We start from the raw sequence: 27,186 nt of genomic DNA, 5'->3' as shown, positions 1-27,186 counted from the left end.
ACAAATATGAGTTTTTTCCACCACTGAAGTCGTGTATATATATATATATATATATATATATATACTGTATCTGGCATTATTTAGTCCATATCTAGTCATGAATTTAATTGATTAGCTATAGGAGACGTATGAGTGAGTATAAATGAAGCGGGAGAGTCGGAGTGGTTCTCAAACATTTTCAAGTCAAGGACCCCCAAATTGATATTTATTTGGCCGTGGACCCCCATTTGAAAAGGCTTTGTGCCAGAGACCCCCAGAAAAGAAGATTCATGTTTTAAAAAAAGAATCTCAATTTATTCAAAATTCTACTTTTTCAATATTGTTCAGAAATGTTCAAAAATGGCAGATGTACAAGCTTGTAGATCTGCTATTTTTGAATAGCCAACATATAAATGGCAAAAGTGGTTAAAATGTATACTTGCTGGGGACCCCCTGGAACCCCCCACGGACCCCACTTTGAGAACCACTGCCATAGGTAAGACCAGGACAAGGATATGGAAATGATGAGAAGGACGTGCCATGGGTTGAAGTATCAGTTTAATTTCAAGACGCCTATCATTCATTATTCCATCGTTGTTTTCAAATGCTTCAATATCTACCATTTTCATTATAGGGCTCATTAATCTACATGTACATAATGAAATGTCAAACATAAGTCCATGTGTCCCTAATAAAATTTGTTGCCGTTTGAGGTGTCATTCACCACGGCAGGCCACTAGGTGGCAATGTTACACAGAAGATCCTATAAGTCAGCAACTTCTTGATATGAGAATTGTTGCCATTAATGGTGATATTTTATGGATACAATTAATAACCAGTTCAGAAGCGGTTACTGGTAGTAAACACACATTTATTTGTCATGTAGAACAATAGAGTATAAATAAGAACAGTGTATAGCAACAGGAACTTTACAAAAGAGAAATAACATGTCGCCTTCTTTCAACATGGTAATGGATAGCTGTACCTTGAACGCAACAGATGTCCAATAAATACATTTATGACTTATTTTAGCCCATTATCTACAAAAATAAAGGTTCTTAAAGCAATACTTCACCCAAAAATATGAACATTCTGTGTCATTAATTACTTATGGCAGTTGAAACATGGATATGGTTTCTTTGTCCACAAGACACACAAGGAGTTTGCCAGAAAAAACTAGGTTTCTCCAAAATAATTTAAGTCAATGGTGACTAGTTCATATAGTTAAAAAATATTGCCAATAATGACCATAAAATGATTTCCACAGCATAACCCAAGTCTCCTGAACCAAATAATCGCACTAAAACAGCCATTGTTTTAAAAATATGGGATTGCTTGTACACACCCAGGCCTCATGGAGCTCTTTCCATAGCGTTGGACTCTAAATGTGGCATTGTTTCTGTTCTTATCGAGCAGAGCGTTAACACATGGGTTTGGCTTCAGAAGACTTGGATTATGCTACATGAGCTGTATGAAGTCATTTTTATAGACTTTTTTTATTTAACCATTTTTGGAACTGGTCACAATTGACTTCAATCAATTGTGTTAGAGAATGTTGAAATTAAGTTTAGCTAGAAATCTCCTTGTGTGTTGTGCAGACTAAGAAACCTACAACTGGCATGAGCGTGAGTAGATGACAGAATTCTCATTTTAGGGTGAACTATTAAGGATAAGGTGAAATGGAAATTTGGCCTGAAGGGCAAGTGAAGGAGATGAATAATGTGACGTGCAAAAGACTGCGTTGGAAAGTTGAGATGTGAAAAGAATAAGATCCCTGAACCCTTTACATTTTCTGACCAAAATAGTTACCATTACAAGCCTCACCATTCTCTTTCAACATATACACTAGCTCTGAAAGAACTAGACAGGTAACAGCAGCAAAACTGAGACCTCCATTAAGTGCTACAATGTTCTCCGGGCTTTCACCCCCACTGAGCCAACCACCTTTTAAGGGTTATGGGTCAAATGAAACTGGGCAAATAACACCAATCACCCTTCTTCAGCACAGAACACACACACCGATTAGTAACCATAGCCCTGGTGATAACCATCCTGGTAACCGTGTTCGTATCCGTGCTGATGGTAACCGTAGCCGTCGTCCTCGGGGCAGCGCATGCCTAGCGACTGCTGGATTGCCATCTCCTGCCTCCGTAGCTGCATAGAGTCCACCAGGTCATAGACGTTGGCCATGGACCACATGTGCGAGGGGTACCAGGACTTAACATTGCCATCCTTCCCTACCAGCAGCATGGAGAAGTACTCTGGGCTGATCTGGAAGTAGTTTCGGATGTCCTTCACCAGAGGGGCTGATAGACCCTCACGCTCCACTGTGGCACTGCCTGATTGGGGCAGAGGTATGGAATAGGGATATCTTTGTTTAAAAAAAACATGATGACCTAAAGTCTAGGCTATTTGAACTGTTAGCTTAATCCAGTATTTGAGTATCGTGAGAAAACTTTAACTTGGCTTCTCTAAAACCTTGCAGACAATCTAGTTTCTACCCTCTTGCATAAGCTTGAATCTCCCCTCTCCACAGTAAAAAGCCAACGCCTGTCTTGGTTAAGAGCTCCCAAAGGTAATCTCTACCAGGACATTTGAAATGAAAGGGATGACTGTCATATTTCCACTTTGACACCCCCAACCACAGCAGTATTATGCATGCTTATGCAGCTGTGAGGCTGTATGCAGATGGTCTGTCTGTGTATAGTTGAGGTTGGCTCCCTGAGATGATCAAACTCAGGGAGTTCCTCAGGCAACACGGGAGAATAGTGATGAAAGGAGGGGACTGGGGTGTAGACTCAGGGGTTGGGGGCCGGGGCCCAAGCAGGGGATTTGATTCAGAATGGTTTTAAATAAGGAGGGCTGCAGGTACAGTATGTATGACTTGTAGCAGCTATTTGAAGGTGAAATACTGTATATACTCTGTAACTGTTAGGCTTTAGTCTTAGTAGTTAGTATGTCAATAAAGGCCAGTGTCTTGTCTGCTGTGTGTCTGCTGTGTGTGTGTGTGTGTGTGTGTGTGTGTGTGTGTGTGTGTGTGTGTGTGTGTGTGTGTGTGTGTGTGTGTGTGTGTGTGTGTGCGCGCGCATGCATGCAATGGCATGTTTACGCTTGTTATAGCCAAGTCCTAATCTACTTACCATTGATTGGATAGAGTTCCAAGACTCCACCCATATCTGCAGCCTCTGTGCCGACCAGCTTCAGGATGGAAATGTGTCTCAGACCTGGGTCACCATGGAAATGCCAGTTATATACAAGACAAGACAGACATCACAGATGGCTAGATATCTTTGAAAGATAAAGAAAACCAATTTTGTAGATGCTATATACAGTACGCAGACCACCTGTTTCTTATCCATCCATCCTTCTGTTGATCCCTAGCTGATTTTGAATGGTGCCTGTTTATTATTGGAACCATCCTAGCATTGGTAATGCAAGGGAGAATGTGGTGATCTGGAGAGTGCAGCCAAAGAACACTTTCCTCAGAGGAGAGCGAACCCACAACAACCACACGAGAACACTGGCTTGCCTAGGTGAAAGCCAAGTGCTGAATACCCAGATCAAACCTTCCAGGACCGTGGCCCAGTCAGCAGGACAGGCCTTTGTCTGGGAGAGAGAGGGAGGGTACAGCCCTGGGACTATTCCCAGCCAAGAGCTACACGGGAGGGGAAACAGTCCACATAGCTTCTGGTCTGGGTCTGATGATAAGCAAGACCTGACTGTTGTCCCAACTACGGACAGATAATATAGAAAAACACCCATACCAGGGTACTAATGAGTAGTTCAACAGTACATGCAACCAGTTGTAATGAGTCTAAGGTCCAGAGTCATAGTTGTAATGAATACTCATACAGTATGTCCCCACAATAATCATGTATAATGTATACATGTTTGGTAAAATAAATTAGAACTGTATCTGCAGCAGGAACAGGACTGCATACAGATGACAGCATTATTGGACTTTACTGAGATGGGAAGTTTGTTTGCAGTACACTTAAGTGTATGAAACATAAATCTTTCAGACAAGTAAAATCCTTGAGATTTGTGAAGTTTACATAAATAAGACACTTTTGGAGATGTTATGGAAATACTATTTGAGTCAAACTGTGGAAATGTTGACTAATTGGCAGGCTGAAAAGTCTATTGTCAGTGAAGGAAAGAGCTTGTTATACCCAGACAGAGCAGCCATGTGCCAGTACTGTCATCTGGGATCTCTCTGCATTGCATTTTTACACACACGCACGCACGCACGCACGCACGCACGCACGCACGCACGCACGCACGCACGCACGCACGCACGCACGCACGCACGCACGCATGCAGTGTACACTCAGCCAGGGATATATGCACACTCACGAAAACACATTCATAGGCAAACAGTGACATGCACTCACACAGTTCCTGAAAGTATCTGGAGAAATGCTGTAAACAGAAACGTTCCTTGTGATCAAGCTTTCCCTGTGGTGGAGCCATTAACATATTTATAAGTGGTTCGACTAATGTTTTGGATTTCTCTGAGAGGACATAGCCTCACACCGGGGTAAATCTAAGGTCACTGTGAAACATCACAATATGATTGTTTCTTCTACATAGACAATGGAATGAGTCTTCTGCTATGCTTTTCCACGTGTGATGAAAAGGAGAACAGACTAGGGCTGCAACAATCAATTATCATCTTAGTGATTATTCTTTTGTGATGCGTTGTGAGCTTGTATCTGCTATTTTCACATTTTTGGGGAAAAATAAAATAAAATAAAAAATTTAAGCTGCAAGCAGTGATGACCAGGCCCTCGCACCTGGAGCAATGTGATTCCAAAAGTAGTAGTTTGTAAAAGTATACATATGTACAATAACTTACAGTCACCAGTAGGCGGTGGTAAGACTATGGTTCACTCACTTTGATTAAAAAAGTGGTTACTCGGGTAAAACAGGTGGTTGCTACTGTCCAATAGGCAGTTGCTAAGGTACAATAGGTGGTTGCTAGGGTCTAATATGGGGTTGCAAGGGTAAACCCGGTGGTTGCTAGGATAAAACAGTGGTTTCTATGCAGTAAATTTTATTGGGCAGTTACAGTTCACCACCAAACCTCCTGTTTGGTGGCGAAACATGGGCGTTCGCCACTTCGCCACAGACATGCCGTTTCACAAAAGCTCATGCTTTTGATACATTTTCATCCTTAACACATCCACTGCCAAGGGCTAATCTCATAATGTACTCACCAGTGCCAAGGTGTTTTTGTTGTTTTTTTGTTTTTTTCATGTCGCCATAGATCTTGTTAAAATCCTTAAGATTGAGCGCTACACGGTCTGTTTACATCCGCGAGATCTCCCTGTATCTCCCAGTGAAAACCACGTGTCAAACGGGGCATCCATGTTTGAGTTAGAGCGGATTACGTTAAACAGTGAAATGCGAGGAGAAAAAACTACAGGAAGAGAATTGAGTTTCAGTTTCGTCTGTAGAATGGGAGCGGGCGTGAGCGTCAAAACCGGATCCCAAATAATTCTATTTCCTGTCATCAAACCGGAAACGGAAGTGGATCAAAAAAAATCCGCAGCCCGTAGGGCTACGGTCTCGGCGCTTAACAGTTGGATTTAACGGCCCGTAGGACTACGGTCTTGGCAGTTAATGTGTTAAGGTCTTTTAAATAGACTGAGCGAGTTTGAGGTGGATCTGGTTATCCTCCCAGGAGGAGATGTTAAAGCATGAAATGACATAAAATGCCACAATAAACCCAAAATGGCTAACTTCCTGTTGGGTTTAGGTCATAAATCCAAGAGGCTTTTTTGTTAGTCCAGCCATGATACATTTTTGTACATGTAGGTGAAATCGATTAAATCAATTAGTTTGATTAACTGTTGCAACCCTAGAACAGACTCCCAAATAAGTCTATCCTGGGCTCACGATGGGTCGACTTCAGGCAGTAATCCGATTGGTTCTGATGGCTCACCCAGGTTACAGGCCTGGCTGGACATGGCGTAGAGCTGCTGCTGGTAGGCCCACTCCTCGTCGTTGGGGGAGGAGATAAGAAACAGACGACGCCTCCATCGGAACCTGCAATCAGGGGAGCATTTTGGACGAGATCTAAGTGGCATGACAGCAGTGAAACTTCTGTACGACATACAAGTTTGTTCCCAGAGACCAATATATATGTTCCCGTCCTGTCGGTGCCAGATGGTGACAGCCCGGAATTATGGTCAAAAAAACCTGCCAGATCTCTGCGCTGTCATCAAACTGGAATTCTGGTTTCCATGGAAACAAAGGACAGTCTGTCTGTTTTAGAGATCTCAGGGAAAATATGGGAGAGCAGTGAATCAACCCAGAAGAGTGGCTGTGGCTGTGCTGCTTTTAACATACACACATGCTCAAGTGGGTGGCACGCAGACACACACACACACACACACACACACACACACACACACACACACACACAGAGTGAAGCCTATAAGGAATGCTGTAAATTGTGGTCAAGCTGATAAGTGTGAGTGTAGGAGTCGAGGAGCATATCTTTGATGGGAGAAGAAACATGTTGATATCAACACACAGTGACATTTCTTTCAAGCTGGCTCTATTGTGGTCAACCGTCCAGAGGATCTGAGTCGGGACATGCAGTATCCTTTAAGTCTACTAGTTACTAGTGTATCCTACCTGGACAGGAAGTTCTCCAGAGACCTGGGTTTGTCCTCTTTCTTGCAGACCACTCCGTCTCGTTTCTGCTGCTCCATCTCTCGGATGCGAGAGGAGAAGGTATCAACATAGTCGAACACGGCCTTCATGGCGATGGGAACCTCGTAGGATTGCTGTCAGGAGAATTAGGGATGGGGGAGGTCGAGAGTTTATTGGGAGATGAAGCAGAATTATGAAATTGTGAAATAAACCCTGGGAACGCCACAGTGGACAAAGAAATAGGCTCGAATTTCTACTCCTGCGAAAGGTTGTGAAAGTATTTTCAATAAAATAGTCTTTGCCATATCCCATGCATTCTTCATAATAACTTCTGGGAAGTAGAGAGGCACTGGGTTCAACGTAGCACAACTTCAAACTTGATTTAAGAAATAGCCCATGCTTTAAGCAATTTCAGCATGAAAAGTTATAAATATGTGAATATTCAGTTGCCAAACTCACACAAAAACACATAAATTTACAGCCACAATTTGCAGTTGTGCTGATTCCGCTGCGTAGGTGCTTCCAATTAATTCACACCTCCTTCTCTGTCTCTCCCCTTTGCTCTCTCTCTCTCTCTCTCTCTCTCTCTCTCTCTCTCTCTCTCTCTCTCTCTCTCTCTCTCTCTCTCTCTCTCTCTCTGTCGTACCCACACCCAGTGCCCTGCAGTTTCATAGACTTCCCAGTATTTCTGTCAGCAGCAGCATGAACACTGGTGTCTTTGTTAAATCTGTCTGAAAACAGCTTGCCGATTTACCCTGGCACACACACACACACACACACACACACACACACACACACACACACACACACACACACACACACACACACACACACACACACACACACACACACACACACACAGCTGTTGGCCAAACGTCATGTTGTGTGAATTAAAACAGTGTTTGGTCAAGGCAGGATGTTGACAGTACAAGGACAGGTCAGTGGACATGACAGGGAGCTAGCCCACCTCCAGAGAGTAGGCGTGGGGGGAGAAAGGGGCAGAACGTTCTAATGGAAGTATAGAGCATGTAAGGAAAAGCATTCAAGGACCATACTGGTGGTCTAGTACACCTAGGTCTCTATGTTTAGCTAAGGATGGAGCATGTGAAGAAGGGCATTACAGAACAATACCTGTGGTCTAGTTCAGTGGTTCTCAAAGTGGGGTCTGGGGACCCCCAGGGGTCCTTGAGGGAGTTCCAGGGGGTCCCCAGCTAAATGATAGATAGTTAGGAACAAAATTGACCCTTATGGGTCACTCAGAGAGTGTACAAATGGAACCAATGGACCCGTCTATTTGGTTCCATTTGTACACTCTCAGAGTTAAATTAACACTGATTTTACAATATAAATTGGGGTCCCAGAGATAGAAAGGCCATTAAATGGGTCCGCAGCCTAATGCATGTCAAACTGGGGGTCCTTCAAATTAAAATGGTTGAGAATCACTGCTAGCCGTAAAAATCTTCTCTTATGGGGTCCTTGGCGTATCTTTTCAAATGGGGGTCCGTGGGCTAATAAGTGTCAATTTGGGTGTCCTTTAAAAAAGTTTGAGAACCGCTGGTCTAGTTAATCTAGGTCTATGTTTAGCCCAATGACTATGACTCACGTTATACTTGACATGACTGATGACCACTTTCCAAAGCACAAAGCCATTGGATTGGATACCATTCATTTCAGTGCGGAATGACAATTGGCTCAAAGAAACCTGAAACTTGTTGAGGTACATGATCCAACACACAACATTTCACTGCACTCTTTTTGTAAGTTTTACATTATTGTTGCATTTTAAAGTGTGGATTGATTTGAAAAGTCTAGCCAAAAATTGTCCTTGGAGGGGGCGTCCCGTGGAGACTGGGATTTGATTCCTCCACAGTGCCTCCGGCTTGGCTAGGCGCTGCAACAAACAGTGACAGGGACTATACAAACATGGGGAGAATTGGCATAATGACAAAATTGGGGAGAAAAAATGTTTTAAAAAATATTTTTGTTCCTGTAGAAAAGATGGATTTACAAGCAAAATTCAAACGTCTGTGACTTCTTACCGGTGCACTAAGGTTTAACCAAAATTGACTTAATAAATATGGAAAATGTAAACAAACACAAAATCAAAAAATATAGCCATTACCAGAAAAACAGTCTACGTTATCTACAACATACAGTATACCGTTATCTGAAGCTTTTAATAGACAGTGACTTGTATTTAGAGTTGTTCCGATACCGATACCAGTATCGGAAAAGCTGCAGATACTGCCTAAAATGCTAGTATCGGTATCGGCAAGTATGCCAGTCTATGCCATTCTGATACCACGTCATTTAATCACATGATGATATTTCATTTACAGTCATATTTTGATTGCTTCAGTTGATGTTGCACGACTGTTTTATACTCTTACTGTACTATTTACAGTATATTTGTACTAACTTGTAGCTGCACATTAACAATTATTAATGGGATTTGTTTTTCAAACCTTTTAATTTAAAGGACCCCCATAAGAGTCCCTGGACCCCACTTTGAAAACCACCGTCCTAGATTATTTTTAAATCACACACTGGTATCGGATCGGTACTCGGTATCGACTGATACCGGTTCCAAGTTATGGGTATTGGAATCGGTGTCAGGAAGGACATTGTTTGTACATCTCTGCTTGTATTGACGCCAGTATGATCCAAAGAGTAAAGACATGCACGCAAGCACACATGCACGCACACACACATACACATACGTAGTACCCACACACACACACACACCGGACTATACCCAAGCAGGCAGACCAGCATAACTGCTGTAGATCAAGACTTACCTTGACTCTCATGTCTGTGTCAGTGAGGGCCATGTAGAAGTCATTGTGGGTCATGCCAAACTCCTTCCTCAGCTCAGTGATCAGGTCCTGGTTCACCAGATCTTCCTGACGAAGTCCCTTCATGGTTTTGTCATTCTCTGGAGATCGGAAGAGCCATTGGTCACATTTTGCATGTGTTTCGGTCAAGAAGGTACAGTACTGTATATGTTTCATTATATACTGTATTGTATGTTTAATACTTATTTGAAATGGTGGGTTAAGAACAAAGTTAAGAACAAATTATTGTGTCTGTTGAATGCTTTCTGACTGTCTGAGTAGTACAGTAATACAAGAGGGAGTGGACGTCCTGCTTCCTTTTCATTTGTTTAATTCCAAAACATACGCAATGGTAATGTCGGTACGAACACATGCAGGCACACTGCACGCATACATCTATATAAACACAGACACGCATGCATGCATGCACGCACGCACGCACGCACGCACGCACGCACGCACGCACGCACGCACGCACGCACGCACGCACGCACGCACGCACGCACGCACGCACGCACGCACGCACGCACGCACGCACGCACGCACGCACGCACGCACGCACGCGCGCACGCACACACACACACACACACACACACACACACACACACACACACAGAACAGAAGAGAAATCATCTCATTCCATCTTTGTCCCCAAAAGATGTTAATTTGAGGTTTGTTCTCAGAATGGAAGATTGAAAATATCAGGTTTCAGTACCAGTCCTGACATGTGTGCAGAAACAGTATTTACGTAACTTGTCTTTGTTTTAACTGTAGGCAGCAGCACATCAAGAAGATGATTTATGACGGCAAAGAGGGGTCATGATGTTTCAGAGCCAAAGACTGGCTGCTTCATTTTTTGCCACATTTGGAAGAACACCCCTTTGAATGAATCTCTGAAAACCCCCTCTAACGAGGCTGAGAACTAAGCTTGACAATGAAGAGCAGCATGTCAGCTCGCAGAGTGAATCAGGGACACACTAGAGACTCACAAAGACAAGCTTTTATTCACCGGCTGAGATCTGAGGCTTGGTCTAATGGCTTAGACGAGAGTCTTACTGAAGCTAGCATTTATACAGGCCGCAGCCAAAGCCTTTAATCACGCTGCCTGTGTACGCACACGCACACACACACACACACACGGTCGCAAACACACACAGACACACACTGACCGATGCACTTGCACACACCCATAGATGCATAGTACAAATAAAGCACACACGCAGCACACACATATAGACACTCACACATTTCCTATGGAACATACAGTGTGTGAGGAAATGTCAGGAAAGCCCCGGCACGTGCCGGACACAGTAGGGTAGGCGGTTGACTGCACATAGTGACAACACAAAATAAACACAAACACACAGTAGCCTACTATATATACACATAATATCTACCATGTTAGAGCTCAATTACTTTAGGTTAGGTCATCAAATGGGAAATTCATTTTCCATAATACAGGACTGAAAGAACCAGTTGTTTGTACACACACACACACACACACACACACACACACACACACACACACACACACACACACACACACACACACACACACACACACACACACACACACACACACTCAGTTAGACGTACATGCATACACCGACCCTCCAGCTAGTGAGTGGAACAAAAGTGTAACCAGCGTCAGAGTCTAACTATGGGTGGGTGTGTGTGTGTGTGTGTGTGTGTGTGTGTGTGTGTGTGTGTGTGTGTGTGTGTGTGTGTGTGTGTGTGTGACCTCACCTCAGAGCCCTTTCCAGCATTCCATCTGGATAGAAGCCTGTTGTCATGTGGAGTGACAGACTAATAAAGTTTTACAAAGTGGGTTTGTGTATCCTGAAATTAACACGCGCTAACCAAGGCCCAGGGACTGAGAAGACTGTAAAATATCTCAAAATACAACGCCGCCAAGCTCAAAATGACAAAGCATGTCCTCATAAAAAGGGTTTAATAGTACAGAGGTTTAGCTCCCTCTATATTAGTAGCTTGAGGTAATTTAATAAAAGGGAGACTCTAAAAGCCTTAATAATTGTATGGTGATCTAATCGAGTGTGTGTGTGTGTGTGTGTGTGCGTGTGCGTGTGCGTGTGCGTGTGCGTGTGCGTGTGCGTGTGCGTGTGCGTGTGCGTGTGTGTGTGACTGTGTGTGTGACTGTGTGTGCGTGTGTGTGTGTGTGTGTGTTTTAGGATGTTGAGAGACCATGTGTGGGAGTGATGAACTAATTGTCTGTCTACAGCGTATCCATCGCTACGCAGGAAGCACACTTAACTCATGTCTGGGATGATAAACTACAAAGGTATGTACTCCTACCCCCATACATGTGTGTGTGTGTGTGTGTGTGTGTGTGTGTGTGTGTGTGTGTGTGTGTGTGTGTGTGTGTGTGTGTGTGTGTGTGTGTTGGCACAGACACACTGTTTTAATCAGTGTGTCTGTGCCATGGATTATGAAATGAGCTTATGAATGTAGCAATCTGCTGCTAAACCGTTACATGTTAACCCACTTGAACCCCAGCATCCCAATTCTGGGAATATCATAATACCGGTAGGCGAACATTCATTCATACAAAATTGGCAAACATTCTGTGCAAATAGCAGATCTACAAGCTTGTGAGATGTTAAATCGGATATTTTCGGTGAAAATATTTGGTGTAGAGGGGTAAAAAGGACTGGACCAAGTACGGACCCCTGGGGGACAGCGGTCAATGATGTACGTACAAAATCTTCATAGGGTTTAAGTGGTTGAGCCCCACTAACTTACACTAGATGTCAGACACAAACAGACACACTGGGCATGCCTACCTTGCCACTAAACGTAGTATATTATACCAGTGATTCTCAACCTGTGGGCCGGGGACCACTGGTGGGCAGGGTATTGCAAATGGTATTGCAAATGGGCCCAAATTTCCAGCATTCCATCTGGATAGAAGCCTGTTGTCATGTGGAGTGACAGACTAATAAAGTTTTACAAAGTGGGTTTGTGTATCCTGAAATTAACACGCGCTAACCAAGGCCCAGGGACTGAGAAGACTGTAAAATATCTCAAAATACAACGCCGCCAAGCTCAAAATGACAAAGCATGTCCTCATAAAAAGGGTTTAATAGTACAGAGGTTTAGCTCCCTCTATATTAGTAGCTTGAGGTAATTTAATAAAAGGGAGACTCTAAAAGCCTTAATAATTGTATGGTGATCTAATCGAGTGTGTGTGTGTGTGTTGTGTGTGCGTGTGCGTGTGCGTGTGCGTGTGCGTGTGCGTGTGCGTGTGCGTGTGCGTGTGCGTGTGCGTGTGACTGTGTGTGTGACTGTGTGTGCGTGTGTGTGTGTGTGTGTGTTTTAGGATGTTGAGAGACCATGTGTGGGAGTGATGAACTAATTGTCTGTCTACAGCGTATCCATCGCTACGCAGGAAGCACACTTAACTCATGTCTGGGATGATAAACTACAAAGGTATGTACTCCTACCCCCATACATGTGTGTGTGTGTGTGTGTGTGTGTGTGTGTGTGTGTGTGTGTGTGTGTGTGTGTGTGTGTGTGTGTGTGTGTGTGTGTGTGTGTGTTGGCACAGACACACTGTTTTAATCAGTGTGTCTGTGCCATGGATTATGAAATGAGCTTATGAATGTAGCAATCTGCTGCTAAACCGTTACATGTTAACCCACTTGAACCCCAGCATCCCAATTCTGGGAATATCATAATACCGGTAGGCGAACATTCATTCATACAAAATTGGCAAACATTCTGTGCAAATAGCAGATCTACAAGCTTGTGAGATGTTAAATCGGATATTTTCGGTGAAAATATTTGGTGTAGAGGGGTAAAAAGGACTGGACCAAGTACGGACCCCTGGGGGACAGCGGTCAATGATGTACGTACAAAATCTTCATAGGGTTTAAGTGGTTGAGCCCCACTAACTTACACTAGATGTCAGACACAAACAGACACACTGGGCATGCCTACCTTGCCACTAAACGTAGTATATTATACCAGTGATTCTCAACCTGTGGGCCGGGGACCACTGGTGGGCAGGGTATTGCAAATGGTATTGCAAATGGGCCCAAATAATTGGCAAAACACTACAATTTGAATGATAATATAACATGAATATAAAATGATTACTTTTTTTTTCTTTCTTTAACCCATTCAATCCGGTAACGCATCTACAAATGTTTTCTAAATCCTAACAGTTTTCTGAAAACCGTACGTTGGTATAATATCAGTGGTTCTCAAACTTTTTCATGTCAAGGACCACCCAAAATTATATGTATTTGGTCGCGGACCCCCATCTCAAAATATTTTGTTTCAGGGACCCCCCAGAAGCAAAGATTTGAGTTACAAATGTTAGCTTTGAAAAATATATATATTCAATGATTCGCACAAATGTTCATGAGTGCTGTGAGCTTGTATATCTGCTATTTTTGAATAGCCAAAGTATAAAATAATGTCAATAGCTAAAATCAAAAATAACACAGATTTGAATGGGTTGAAACCTTAAAAGAATGAGTTTCATTGTGATACCTATGAATAGGAACTTCAAGTATAGGCCTACTATGCTAGTTCCATTGATCCAAGCCGGAACACAATCGATTGATTGATCATTAAAATAAACATCCTCTGAAAATCCACGCAGGTTTGGGCTGCCGTGTCATGTGGTCAGTTGGGTGGGCCGCAAACGCTTTGGACATTTTCAAGTGGGCCCTGATCCAGAAAAGGTTGAGAACCACTGTATTATATCTGTATGAATTGCCACTTAAAGAAATATTGGTACTACTATGAGACCGGAAATTTGTCTTGCAGCCATGTGTGCGAATAACAACTAACACACTGGTCCAGTACACTGTGAACACTGTGAACGCCACAGTAAAATCAGTGTGGAGATTCCCACTTAGATTCACAGTCGGCCTGGACCACTGGCGTAGTGGTCCAGGCACCTTGGCTCCCAAGTAGCCTGACAGTGCGTTGCGGGTTCGAGTCCCGATCCCGACGGCCTTTGCTGCATGTCACTCCCCATCTCTCTCTCCATTTCCTGTCAGACTACTATCCTATCAATAAAAGCATAAGTTCATGTGAATCTGAGAGTGTACAAAAAGCACAGTTTTAGAGTATCCAGAGTTCTTGTACACAAGTCCGTATTTTTCTTCTGAAATTGTGGCACATTAAAAAATAAATACGACCTGTGTAAATCATGTTTAGACACCGCCTCGGAAACTGTCATCGGCCATTAACGTTTTCGGGCCAGGTTTGATTTTCTGCGTTTCATCTTGTCTGTATGTTACAGTGTTTTGAGGCTGTATCCTGAAGAATGAAGCCTATCTGCGGATTCAGGAAAGGCTCCCCTTTCCCCTTTTTTATGTTTTATGTTTACAACTGAAAGAACCACACAAACATCCTCAGTGCTTGATGACTGTTTTGTTTTGTTCTGCGAAATTTTCTCAACCAATAGAATCATACACATTAGACTCTGTGTACAAGGTGGCTGTGCATAATGATTTTTATCGGATGACGGATAAAAAAAAAAACGGATACAGAAAATACGTACTCAGTATGGAAGAACTTTTACGTTCACACTCAGGCCGGCACAGTAGTTGACGAGTGTAGCTTAGAGACAGATATTTTGTCAACACTGTCTAGTATCATCTATAAAGATTACTACACAATGGTGTGGCTTTGGTAGGCAGTGAGTCTTCACAATGTTATCGTATCAGCAGCACTCACTTTAAGCATTCTGGACTGAGTTCCTACACAATGCAGGTGTAGCAGAGTAACCTACTAACCTTGCCTGGAGCCAAGAAGCCTAATTCCGCCTGGCCGGGGAGGAATTCCACTTTGACTGAGAAGTTTGGTTTCCCATGAGGGAGGCTGGTTTTTAACCCAGTTAGCTACAATTGTGCCTTGACTAAGATCTGGTTTCCTGATGGGGGCGGTCAAAGACGGGATGAATGTAGTAAAGTAGCCCTGCCTGTAGCCCAGAAGCCTAATGTCTCCCTTGGCTAAGGGAGAAATCCCCCTTGGATGAGCGGTAGGTAGATGATTGGTTTCCTATGTGGGAGACAAGGGTTTGAATCCAGGTGTTCACACGGCCACCTGGAATTCTTCTTGTGTAGGAAGGTGAAGTAAGGACAGGACAGTAGAGGTGCTAAATGACACCAACAGTGCCTTTCCCCTTTCCAGCAACATGTGGATTAAGTTGCCACTGAACTAGATTCGAACTGTGCCGCAGTGTATCAAGTAGTACTTGATACAGTAAAAGGGATCAGATAAGACCATTGGGGTGTGTTTGTAGTGATCAAGGTGATGCAAGAAATCTTAATACAGGACAGATACAGTAGTATAGTTTGAGGAGAGGAGAGAATAACAGAACATGTTGTGTTGGCCACATACCCAGCTGGTAGTGGTCTATCTTCATGGTGGAGTTTGTGAGCGAGCCAAAGATGGTGATGATGGTCACCTTTCTGATGGCCATCTCACACACCGTCTCCAGGTACTCGTCTCTCTGCTGTGCGTACATATTGCTGTCCTCATAGGGAGAGGTGATCAGCTGGGGGGGGGGGGGGGTGGCATACGTACGGAGGAAGACATGAGAAAAGAGAGAATGTAAAATTAGCCTAGACTTTTTAGCCTAGAATTTTTATACAACTTAAATTAACACTCCAGATTTTGCTGTGTACCCGGGCGGGTGTTTTTCTAAAACTTTATGGTATTACATCAATTCGAAATATGTGCATGCACATACATGCACACATTAGCGGTGTGCTCTGCGGATGTGGTGTTGTTTACATTAAGCTGCAGGGAGAGGATGGGGGCCATCATGTTTTCCCACCCCGCCCTGAGCACTGCTGTGATAAGAATCTAGACCAGCTGCAAAACACTGCCATTTATACTCTGCCTGCAGACTGCAGTGCAGCCTGATAGCTAGTAGGAGATCTGAACCTCTAAGATCTGAGCTCTAATAGAACAGTCCAGGGATTAAGTCTTTTTGTAGCCGGAAGGATCAAGTTAGTTAGTTTGTTCACTGACAACGCTGTGTCAGCAAACTGACAAACAAAAATAAGTTTTACTGTTATGTACCTGTACACAAGATGTAACACTAAAGCACAATCTTGAACCCTGACAAGCTGTCAGTGAAGCTCGTTCACTGACAAGCTGTCAGGGAACTAACTAACCAACTTGATCCTTCCGGCTACAAAAATACATCATCTGTGGACTGCTCTATTAGAACAAGGTTCACACGAGAGATGTTGAGCATGTAAGAGTGAATGTCAGTCTGCTTAAATAGGCTGCATAGACTGAACCATGACAATCGTGGCCGTATGTGATTGGAGGTTGTATGAGCGTGGGACCGGCTTGAGTTCTGTACCTGCTTGAACTACTGTGATGCTCCACTTACAGTAGTATCCAGTGCACAGTATTCAGTAGTTACTTAGTTACATATGATCACCATAAAAGGGCCAGTGTGGCATCTTGACCATAACCATTTTTTAACACTACAAACCAATCCCTCTCCAAGTCAGTGAAGCTCTCTGTGGTGAGCTATTTTCTTTATGAGAAAGGTTTCTCAAAGATTGCCTCATGAGGGTAAAAAGGCAAACTTCAATGGAATCTCCTTCTGATTGTTCCATAACAGCATAATTGTATGCTACTCTGAAATGCTTGCATTTCCAAAAGTAGTTGAGTACAATATGGCATCAGACATCTACACACGGTAAGTGAAAGTAGAATGACTGGTTTTAGGTGCAAACTGGACAGACAAAATGGAAAAAGCTAGTCAATATTTCACGGTAGATGAGAGTTATAAACTAAAGAGTTACTTTCCACCCCATGGTAGTTAATGTTGTACAAGTGTGATGTCATGTTCTCACCAGCAGCCGTCTCCTGTTCTCAAAGTACTCCAGGAAGGAGGCCAGAGATCCCTTGGGAGGAGGCGGCTTCTTAGTGGGCTTCAGGTACTCCTCTTTCTCCTGGTGCTTCGTCAGCTTCTTCCCGTTTTTCTTTCCACCATTCTTCCCCTCCTTCCCCGCCTTCCCGCCTCGCCTCTCTGCCTTTTTGGCGGCCTTGTCGTTCTTCTTCTTCTTCTTGTCATGTTTGTCGTGCTTGCCCTTGCCCCTCTTGGCAGGGCTCAGGTCAACGTAGGTGTCTGTGTCCTCAGGGTCAGTGACCGTGGGCTTACCCAGGTCAAACTTGTCCTCATACTCATTTGTCAGCACCTACACAAAAGGGGTGTGGCAACGAAGAAGGTCAGCGGCTCATATCGTTAAGCCCAAAAACAGATCGCTTATTAATTTCACTATGATCAATTATTTTACAATGTTAATTTGTATGCAGTTTTAGAGTGGGTCTCTAAGGACGGCAATGATGCACCATCAATCCATCAATTTATTGGTCCCAAACAAGACATCTCGAAAACTACTTGCTGGATTTCCATATAATTAACTGTGCACATTCATGTTCCCCGGAGGATATACTGTACCCTACTGACTGTGGTTGTCTTGTGCTGACATTTCTAACTGAAAACAAGATATCTCAAAATCGAATGGGTGGATTGTCGTGAAACTTGCTGAACTCATTCATGCTTCCTGATGGATTAATCCTGACAATTTGAGTGATGCCATGACCTTTCTTCTAGCACTGCCTTCAGGCCAAAATTCTTTGCTAGCAACTTGTGTGATGTTGGATGAAAAAAACAGTGCAGTGCAAAAATATGCAGAGCAAAGTGTGTATATTAATCTCCTGTCTATGTACAGTAAGCGATGTTAAATAATAACACAACGTATTGTTGATCTTGCACCGTCGTAGGCTAAATGGATTTAGTGTGTTACACATGACAGTAACGAGGTGGATAAAACAATCACTGTGTAACACGTATGGATTATTGTAATACTTCCAATGTGACGAGTGACGACCCATTTATGAAGAAATCACCCCAGTGTTTCAGATGACAGTGGCAAAGAGAACGAGTCGGGTAGGAAAGAATCTCCTTCATTTTCAGCGTCTCCAGGCATAATCATAGTTCAGAAAGATCAAACTTCATAACTAAAACATTGGGGGGGGTTTATAGCAAACATTCGCAGCTCCATGTTGTCGTAGGGAATGCGCGATTTCAGCATTATTTCTCTCTCTCTCTGACGTTTCAACAACACACGTAAACAAATAAACAACACAGTATTGTTATAACTGTGAACAGACATGACTAGGAATTGTCATGTTGCCTAAACACATCTTTACTTTAAATAAAGCCTTTAGTTTTGGAAACTATGGCTTTGAAACATTTGACGTGAACAGAATTCATTAACATCCCTAATATCTACATACATATATACTGTACATACATACAGTATACATGGATTGTATAGGACTTGTGAGAGAATTCATATTTGTTTTACTTATTTTTTATAATATTTTGCAGCCACATTGTTGTTTTTAGTTTTGCTATTCTTTTTTCTATCTTCTTATGGGATTTTTATCATTGTCACACTGGTGAGGAGGCTATAAGAACAATAATGTAACTCTCTGTACTGTTGCCACAGGTGTATTATAATAATAATAACATTGTTTTTTCTTCTGTTAAACAAACTTTACAGTTTACTATAAAGTGTACTAAATCACCTTTTCAAGTCCATTTTTCTTCTTGGAAGGTTTGGCCTTGGTGGGTTTATGTGTGGTGGTGGTGGGCACCAGGCCGGCCTGCTTGCGGCTGTGGGGCTCTCTGCTCTCCTTGTCAGTGCGGTTATCTCCAGACGGCGTGGTCTTGGGTTGGAATCTCTCCCTGTCTCTACGGTTGTAGTAGTGGGGATCACTGGTGGTCCTGGGGGCTGGGAGCCAGTGAGCCGTGGTGTGGGCCTTGGTAGTTCTCTGGGTGGTGGTGGGGGTGGTGGTAGGTCTAGTGGTGGTGGGGCGCTTTGTGGTGGTGGCTCTTCTGGTTGTAGTGGTGGTAGCTTTAGTTGTGGTTGTTGGTCTGGTTGTAGTGGTGGGAGCTTGGGTTGTCGTTGTGGTTGGCCTTGTTGTTGTTGTTGTGGTGGTGGTGGTGGTGGTGGTGGCAGCAGTGGTTGCTGTTGTGGTCTGTGTAGGTCTCCTGATTGGTTTCCTTATGACCTCCTTTCTGTCTGGTTTCCTCTCTACTGGTGTGTCTACTGGCCCCCCTGTTAGGAAGTCGAGAGAGCGAGAGAGAGAGAGAGAGAGAGACAGAGAGAGAGAGAGAGAGAGAGAGAGAGAGAGAGAGAGAGAGAGAGAGAGAGAGAGAGAGAGAGAGAGAGAGAGAGGGGGGTGTCTTTATGTAGCCTAACTGTAAATATGTAATGTTGTAGTTTATGTGTATGCTATGGCAATGTTAAATACATTGTATCATGCCATTAGTGAGAGAATATATTGTTTCATTCCAAAAGCGACATGCTCACTGTTCTGACATGCAGCTATTTTAGCAGGTCTACAATCATTATCATCATAATAATATAATAATACTAATAATACTAATACTAATACTAATACTAATACTAATACTAATACTAATACTAATAATAATAATAATAATAATAATAATAATAATAATGTGATGGTTGATTGGAGGTAAATATTCTAAATATCATAATGTTAAACTGTTCTCAATCATTAGTTAACTTACTTTCAGCGATGTAGATAAAATGTATTAATGACCAAATCCATTCACAGACTCTCCGTTGGCCTCAGACTGTTATGGCCTAAGTCAAGTGAATTGTTTAGTTTTTTTTAATTACCACAAGAACCTTGAAAAAGTGTTTGTGGACTCAATGACTGTCCTCTGGCACAGATAGAAATGACATTGATGCTTGGCATGTTTCCCTCTCACCTGTGACCGTACCCTCTTCCACCTGTCCCTCCACACCTGCTCCTTTACACTTCTGGACGAAACCTTTCTGCCGGATCTTCTCCAGCTTACGCATGGGTGACTGGTCGATGACCTCGTACATGGCCTCGAGCCTCACAGGGTAAGGATATCGCTCCTCCACCTGCAAAGTCTTCCTCAGCAACACCATCCCAAACTTACCTGTCCAGGTACAGGAGATCAGATCACAGCGACGAAAGGTTAAATGGTGTGATGCATGTTTCTGTACAATTTTGAATCTTCAACAGATGAATTTAGTTTTGAGAAGAATGCCAGGTGGGCACAACACATACAGTGGGCTATATGAGGCATGCAGACAGGTCAGGTTCTGTGATCACAATAAACGTGTTTGTTGTGATCACGGAACTTGACCTTGTCTGCAAAAAAAATTATAATGTAGATTAATTAGTGTCAATCATTCCTTACCTTTCTCCAACTTGAGGAAGCTCATCAGTCTCGGGATGAGGGCGGTGTCCAGGGGCTCCTCCATCACCTTGCCCTCTGGGGTGACCCTCCTCACCTTGCCCCCCATCTCCCCCTCCTGGTGGAACATGACGACTTGGTGCACGTGCCTCTCTGCCAGTTCGCAGTACACGTCGGGTTTCAGGAGAGACATCATCAGCCGATAGTAGCCGTCCGAGTCGTGAGGCGCCGAGATCACCAGGACGCGGTTTTTCCCCGCGAAGCTCGCCAGCAGGTTCGGCGAGCCAGCGCCGCTTGGCATTCGGGCGACCCTGGCTCTCGCCCCAGGAGTGCCCTCATCGTTTTGGGGCATCATGCCACCCTGTCCAGCTACGCCTCTCCCTGCCATTAGCCGGGGACGTCCTCCCTTTCCCTGTAGGCGTAGGCCTGTCACAATTATTACATAATCGTCTTATCGCAATTATTTGAGATAATCGCAATTATTTTGGCATAATCATCATAATCGTGTTGAAATCATGTTGAAACATTTTCTCTCATTTTCAAATATTAAAAAAGCAGAAATAGCAGATCTACAAGCTTACAACACGCCACTTTGTGACACATTGTAAGCTTGTAGATCAGCTATTTCTGCTATTTTTTACATGTATAAATTATTAAATATGTCAATACTTTATTTGTATATTTAAGTTATTTGTCATAATCTGCCCTGTGCATTTTTTTATTAGGTAGCCTAAAAGGCGAACAGAAATAAACATTTTATTCACATGTTCCAATAATGTTCAATGTCAAAAAACACACAATTAAATCGTTAATCGCAATCATTTGAGTGACAATTAAATCGTCAACTTAAATGTGTAATCGTGACAGCCCTACCTGTACATGTCTTGTCCTGACAACAGGGGGTACAAAGCTGTCGTCCGCCTGCACCCCATCGTCTGCACCTATAGGACTGAGCACCGAGACAGCGGACGCTGCCCCGGGACGTGTGCCACCGTTAACGGCGAAGCGTTCCCTGGCCCCTGCGCCCGCCTGGACACCACGTCCCCTTTTAGCGCGTAGGCGCAACGACATGCGTCTGAAGTGACCCTGTTTGCTCTGTTTGTCTGCCTCACCTCCTGTCCACGTTAACAGGCATATCAGAGCGAAAGCAAGTGCAAACGCTCCCCGCATAACTGGGTTAGATGTCCGATCAGGTACACACTCGGAGAGGAAAAGGAAAGATCCAGTGGTGGACCTGATGGGATCTCAGTGCGTCTTTTAGTGCATTTGAGCGTCTGTCTGGTGATTGTTCTTAAGTGATGAAACGCACAGTGCAATTGCGCATTGGTTTGTTTCAGAGCATGATGCCTGCAGCAGAAGAAAATCCACTTTTAACAGTCTGCTCTAAACTTTACTGAAGAGGTGGAAGTGTTAACAGATAGATTCACTCACGTTCGCGGGATGTAATTCCTCCACTGTCTCCAAAACATCCAGAATTCTATGAATAATTGAGCCCAGAGAGGGGGGGGAAAATAATGAAAATGGAAGGCAATCAAGTTTTACTGTAGCATCTCATCACATATCCAATCAGGTTGATGATGATTACCCCCATCCTATTCATCAGTGAATACAGAGCAATGTTAATTTCCAACAGACAGTAAGCCTGATCTTTTGAAGGTGAAAAAAAAATCACTTATTCAGAAAAAATAATGGAACTTTACGCAGGCTATAGGTCTGGGTCGGAATTCAGCTAGAAAGCCTGTACTGATCGAGCGCCTGTAAAGGAAGACGGGGCTCCGCTCTTTCCCAGCCTGAACTCTGGAGGCTTTCCCAGAAATGTCCACACAAACCTCAGCCTCCGGGAGCAACAGGACCTGCCCCTGAATGGGTGGTTGCCAGTTCAGACTGTAAACCCCCCGTTTTAGTGGAAATCAGTTGTGGAAAAAGTACTCTTATTAAAGTATTCTTTACTTAAGTTTGAATCAATACTGCAATGTAGAAATACTCTGTTACAAAAAGTCCGGAATTAAAAAATTTACTTGAGTAAAAGTACAAAAGTATTGTTATGAAAATATACTTAAGTACCAAAAGTAGAAATACCCATTTTGCAGAATGTCCCGTTTCACAAGTTTTCAAATGTATAGAATGTAGGCTATAAAAACCTTTTGAAAATAGCAGATCAAAATAGCAGATCTGCATTGTGAGCTTGTAGATCGGCTATTTTCAAATGGCCGAAATGTATATAGGGCTGAAGTGGTTACTGTAGGTTTTGTAATAATAATCAAAATCTATACAAAGTAACTAGTAACTAAAGTTTTCTAATAATTGGAGTGGAGTAAAAGTACAATATTTGCCTCTGAGATGTATTGTGGAGCAGAGATAAAAGTGCTTAAAACTGGAAACACTCCAGTAAAGTAAAAATACCTAAACATTGTACTTAAGTACAGTAGTTGAGTAAATGTACTTGGTTACTTTCCACCACTGGTGGAAATGTATTTGTAATAAACTTGGCATCCTCTTTCCGGGGAGGTTTGAACTTTTATAGAAGCAACAAGTTAGTATTACTAGTTAAAAAGAAATGTTCACTGTATGTTGTGACGGTTTCAGTTACAATCACACCTACTTTAACCCTACTTTCCTCAGGGAAGATACCATGTTCCTCTTGAGAGGGAACACCCCCTAATTACCTCCCCTACATCCAACATGATGATATCCCAAAAATAAACCATACTTTCCCCATTGCACCTTGTCCAAAAGGGATTGCCATATTGTGAGAGCTCCAAGGACACGGGTCATTTAGAAAAGTACTGAGAGCTGGTGTATATTTAGACAGAGCTCGACAGCTGTTTACTATCTCCCTACCATTTTACAGTGAGCATGGCAGGGTAAGTGAAGGGATGCTTTTACTGATGTTTATTGACAACAAAACGTAATTACAATCTCTGTTTATACCATTTTATGATCCCTCTTTTAGCCCACATCAGACCTTTTCTGTTTCCTCTTTTTTCTTCAAAGAAAAGTAACATTTCCCAGTTTGAAACATTCTAATTAGGGCCCATCCTGACTCAAGGACTCCCCAGCAAGTTCTGTAGTCTACTGCACATTGGTGTGCTCGCAATATGTCAAGATGCTTGTTTTAATGAAGATATAGCGTTCAGTCTAGCAGTATGCAGTTTATTGATCGTTTCTATCTTCCAACAAAGTCATTGGCTCTCATATGGTGCAAGGATTTATTATTCTCTCTACATAAGTCAGGAGATTGAGAAGTGCTAACAAATTTGAAACAGCTGGAAATAATGAAAATTCCGGGTCAGCCTTTAGGACTGATGCTGAACTAATTAAAACTTGCATATAGGGACCTTTAACCCTGGACCATGCAGCCCAGCTCCACGCATCCCCGGCACGACCGCACTGAACCTAAATGCAAACTCACTGAGGAACCATGAACACACAGTCACTGACGGACCACCTGGTACTCTCTTTAGCCCTCATGAACATCCTCTAGGAGGGGACAAGAGGATGTTGGCCTCACAATTACAGTATATTATGACAGACTAGCCCTGCAGGCTACCGAGTTATATGCACAGAAAACAATGGATGCTACTCATTTAACAGATACCGTAATCAGAATCACATGCAGCAGTAATAATGCTGATATTCCAGTGAGAAGGGCCTCAAGCATCCTGCTTTTCCTCCTGATGTCAGCAGATAAGACCCAGAAGAGAGGATCAAGTATTATTTCTCTTATTCTTGCTGTATATTTAAACTTGAGAACAGACCCACAGAGACAAGGGTCATGTTCTGTCGGGCTGGGTTGTGTTTCCCATGAGGCAATTTCTTGGTTCCGCTCAATTTGAAACTTGTATTGTTACAAATTGATCTGAAAATAGTAGACCTACAAGCTCACAACACGTCACATCTGCAACGCATTGTCGGCTTGTAGGTCGGCTATTTTCACCACATTACCCTGCCGTGTGACCAAGTATCAATAGGGCTAAATTTAGGTGTTGCTGTCAAAATCGCATACTGTAGCTCCTAGCCAGCTGCCTGTCTACTGCCTCCTGTTCTGAATGATGGGAGATGGGTTCAGACCAGTCTGAACATACGGAGGCCATCAGCGGAGCTCTCTCCATGACTTACGCTGTAATTACAGTCTCTGTGCTGAAACACTGTAGTGCTCTCTGCCCACTAAAACAGACTGCACACTCTGCATCAACCAGCATCCAAATCATTTACAGAACGTCTAACCAAACCATTTTATTTCCATCCGGACAGATCTTTATTACAGACCATTATCACAGTCATAGACTTGAACCAGTAGCCTCTTATAAGCATTCGCTCACACACATATGTATACAGTGCACACGCACGCACGCACGCACGCACGCACGCACGCACGCACGCACGCACGCACGCACGCACGCACGCACGCACGCACGCACGCACGCACGCACGCACGCACGCACGCACGCACACACACACACACACACACACACACACACACACACACACACACACACACACACACACACCACAGACTGCATTCAGGAAGCAGATGAATGGGCTTTGCCAGAGATTTTATGTCTTTTAAACACTTGCTACATGTGGTATTCACATGCACAACACACACAACAACAAGGCCATAACTCATGATGAGCCCCAATACAGACTCAGCAGATGGCAATCTCTGCTCTCTTCTCTTAATAGAAGTCATTGGATAAGGTGTTTCGAATGGGCCTTTCACTTCCAGGTCCACAGGTCAGGAGGTAACAGGGGTCAGGCAGATTTATGTATGGATGCCTGTTGTCTTGACTCTAATGTTAAACGGGTGTCCAGAAAACGGTGTCTGCGTATAATATGTGTTTGTGCATGGTTACTTGTGCATGAATATTTGTGTGACAGTTGCTTATATGGTGCTATACTGACCTGACCTCTCAGTGAATTTCAATATCTCATTTAGCAGACTTAATTCTATATTCTGATTGACTAGCAAATGGGTTGAAGAAAACATTTGGCATTTTGATTTGGTTCTGCGTACGACCATTTTCCTGTGAGAGTCAAACCATTCACAAAAAAAACGCCAACCCACACAAATCTCTCAGTCATCTGTACTTCACATGTTATGCTCAAAGGGTTTTCTGGATGTGCGTGATGGATGTCAGATTTAGTGCCTGTGAATAAAACTGCATGTCAAAAGCGTGGTAGGTCTCCTCACACATTCTCAACAAAACAATTAAATTGGCTAGCGGCGCACGGGCCCATAGAAACCTGCAGCATACCTCATTTTAAGATGGTTAAGATTCTGTAGAAATGGTCACAGCTCGCTGTTTGATCCTGACCAATATTATTCAATCGTCTTACCCTTTTCACTCCCAGTGGAATGTAATGTTTGTTGTGGTTTGGCTTGACGGTGTGACATATGATATGGAGAATAGAGACCCTATTTCTGTACCACTGAGTTTTCAGTTTCAACAGAAATAGCTGGTGAGGGATCAGTAATATCTGTTTAGACAGTACCTGTCTAAACTGAGAGCAGATCCAGCTGGTCAGTTTCAGTTACTATTCTGAGATGTTGGATATATGCCTTATCAAGGATAGAACACTATAACCTGACTCTGAACCATGTCTGAGGGAGGGAAAAGAAAAGGGGAGGGTATGACGGATTATGATCCGTTGCTATGGTTTTTAATAAAAAGCTATGTTATTGTTTCATCCCAGCATTTGTGCTGGTACTGTAGTTACCTACTTTGTTTTGTCTTCCCTGTTCTCTCTGACTCTCGCTTTTATACCATCCTTTGTCCCCAGGTTCCTGCCTTTGATTGGTTCGTTCCCCTCCCTGTAATGTATGGACCGGATAATGAGAAGATTCCAGATTCATATTGATTGAGAGAAGTCACTCCAGGCTTGAACTATATTTCAAAGGTAAGAGCCATGTGAAAAAAGCAATGAATGTCCAGGACAGGAATGTCATAGGTTACCTGGGCTACCTGACTGACGTGGCTGACGTAGGAGAGGCTGAAAGGCTGAGGAGATGGGTATCAGCTGCTTGGAATGATTAGCAGAGAGGAATGCATCTTAGTTGTCTAGGAATGCCTAGACAACGAGAACTGATTGAGCACATAATAATAGCATATGTACTTGGGTAATTCTGCCTCGACAACTGTATATTGGGAGGACAGATTGGTCTTTTTACAGTACTAGAGGTTCGGGCCGCTACACAACCCTCACATCTACGGTACAGTTCAGGCCGCTACGCGGCCCTCACACCTACACCTTAGCGGATCCGACTAATATGCCCATATATGGGTGTATCAGAGGCACCCAGTGGACACATTCGCAAATCGGTGTTGTTCATCATCATCATAACACATAATAATCAAATCTCCATGTCTGTGCATTTGACCAGAACTCCATATATGGTCATGGTTGATGTGGAGCTCAGTGGCGGAACAACTC

The 27,186-nt window shown here is 43.2% G+C and overlaps 1 protein-coding gene across 1 annotated transcript; it reads right to left on the bottom strand.

The window, feature by feature from the left end:
* Positions 1 to 829: 829 nt before the first annotated feature.
* ccdc80 (coiled-coil domain containing 80) lies at positions 830 to 22,295 on the bottom strand. Its single transcript, XM_080412368.1, has 11 exons — positions 21,625 to 22,295; positions 20,755 to 21,163; positions 20,293 to 20,490; positions 19,077 to 19,609; positions 17,333 to 17,677; positions 15,855 to 16,011; positions 9,441 to 9,577; positions 6,625 to 6,776; positions 5,927 to 6,030; positions 3,120 to 3,203; positions 830 to 2,318 (listed from the first exon to the last, which is right to left on the bottom strand). The coding sequence occupies exons 1-11, from the start codon at positions 21,919 to 21,921 to the stop codon at positions 2,002 to 2,004; spliced, it is 2,733 nt and encodes a 910-aa protein (XP_080268494.1). The 5' UTR covers positions 21,922 to 22,295; the 3' UTR covers positions 830 to 2,001.
* Between the last annotated feature and the right edge of the window lie 4,891 nt (positions 22,296 to 27,186).

The sequence above is a fragment of the Gymnoscopelus braueri genome (genome assembly GCF_963280865.1).
Source record: "Gymnoscopelus braueri genome assembly, chromosome: 18".
Lineage (NCBI taxonomy): Eukaryota > Metazoa > Chordata > Actinopteri > Myctophiformes > Myctophidae > Gymnoscopelus > Gymnoscopelus braueri.
Note: the sequence above shows the minus strand (reverse complement) of the source record. Positions and strands in the feature narration are given on the sequence as shown.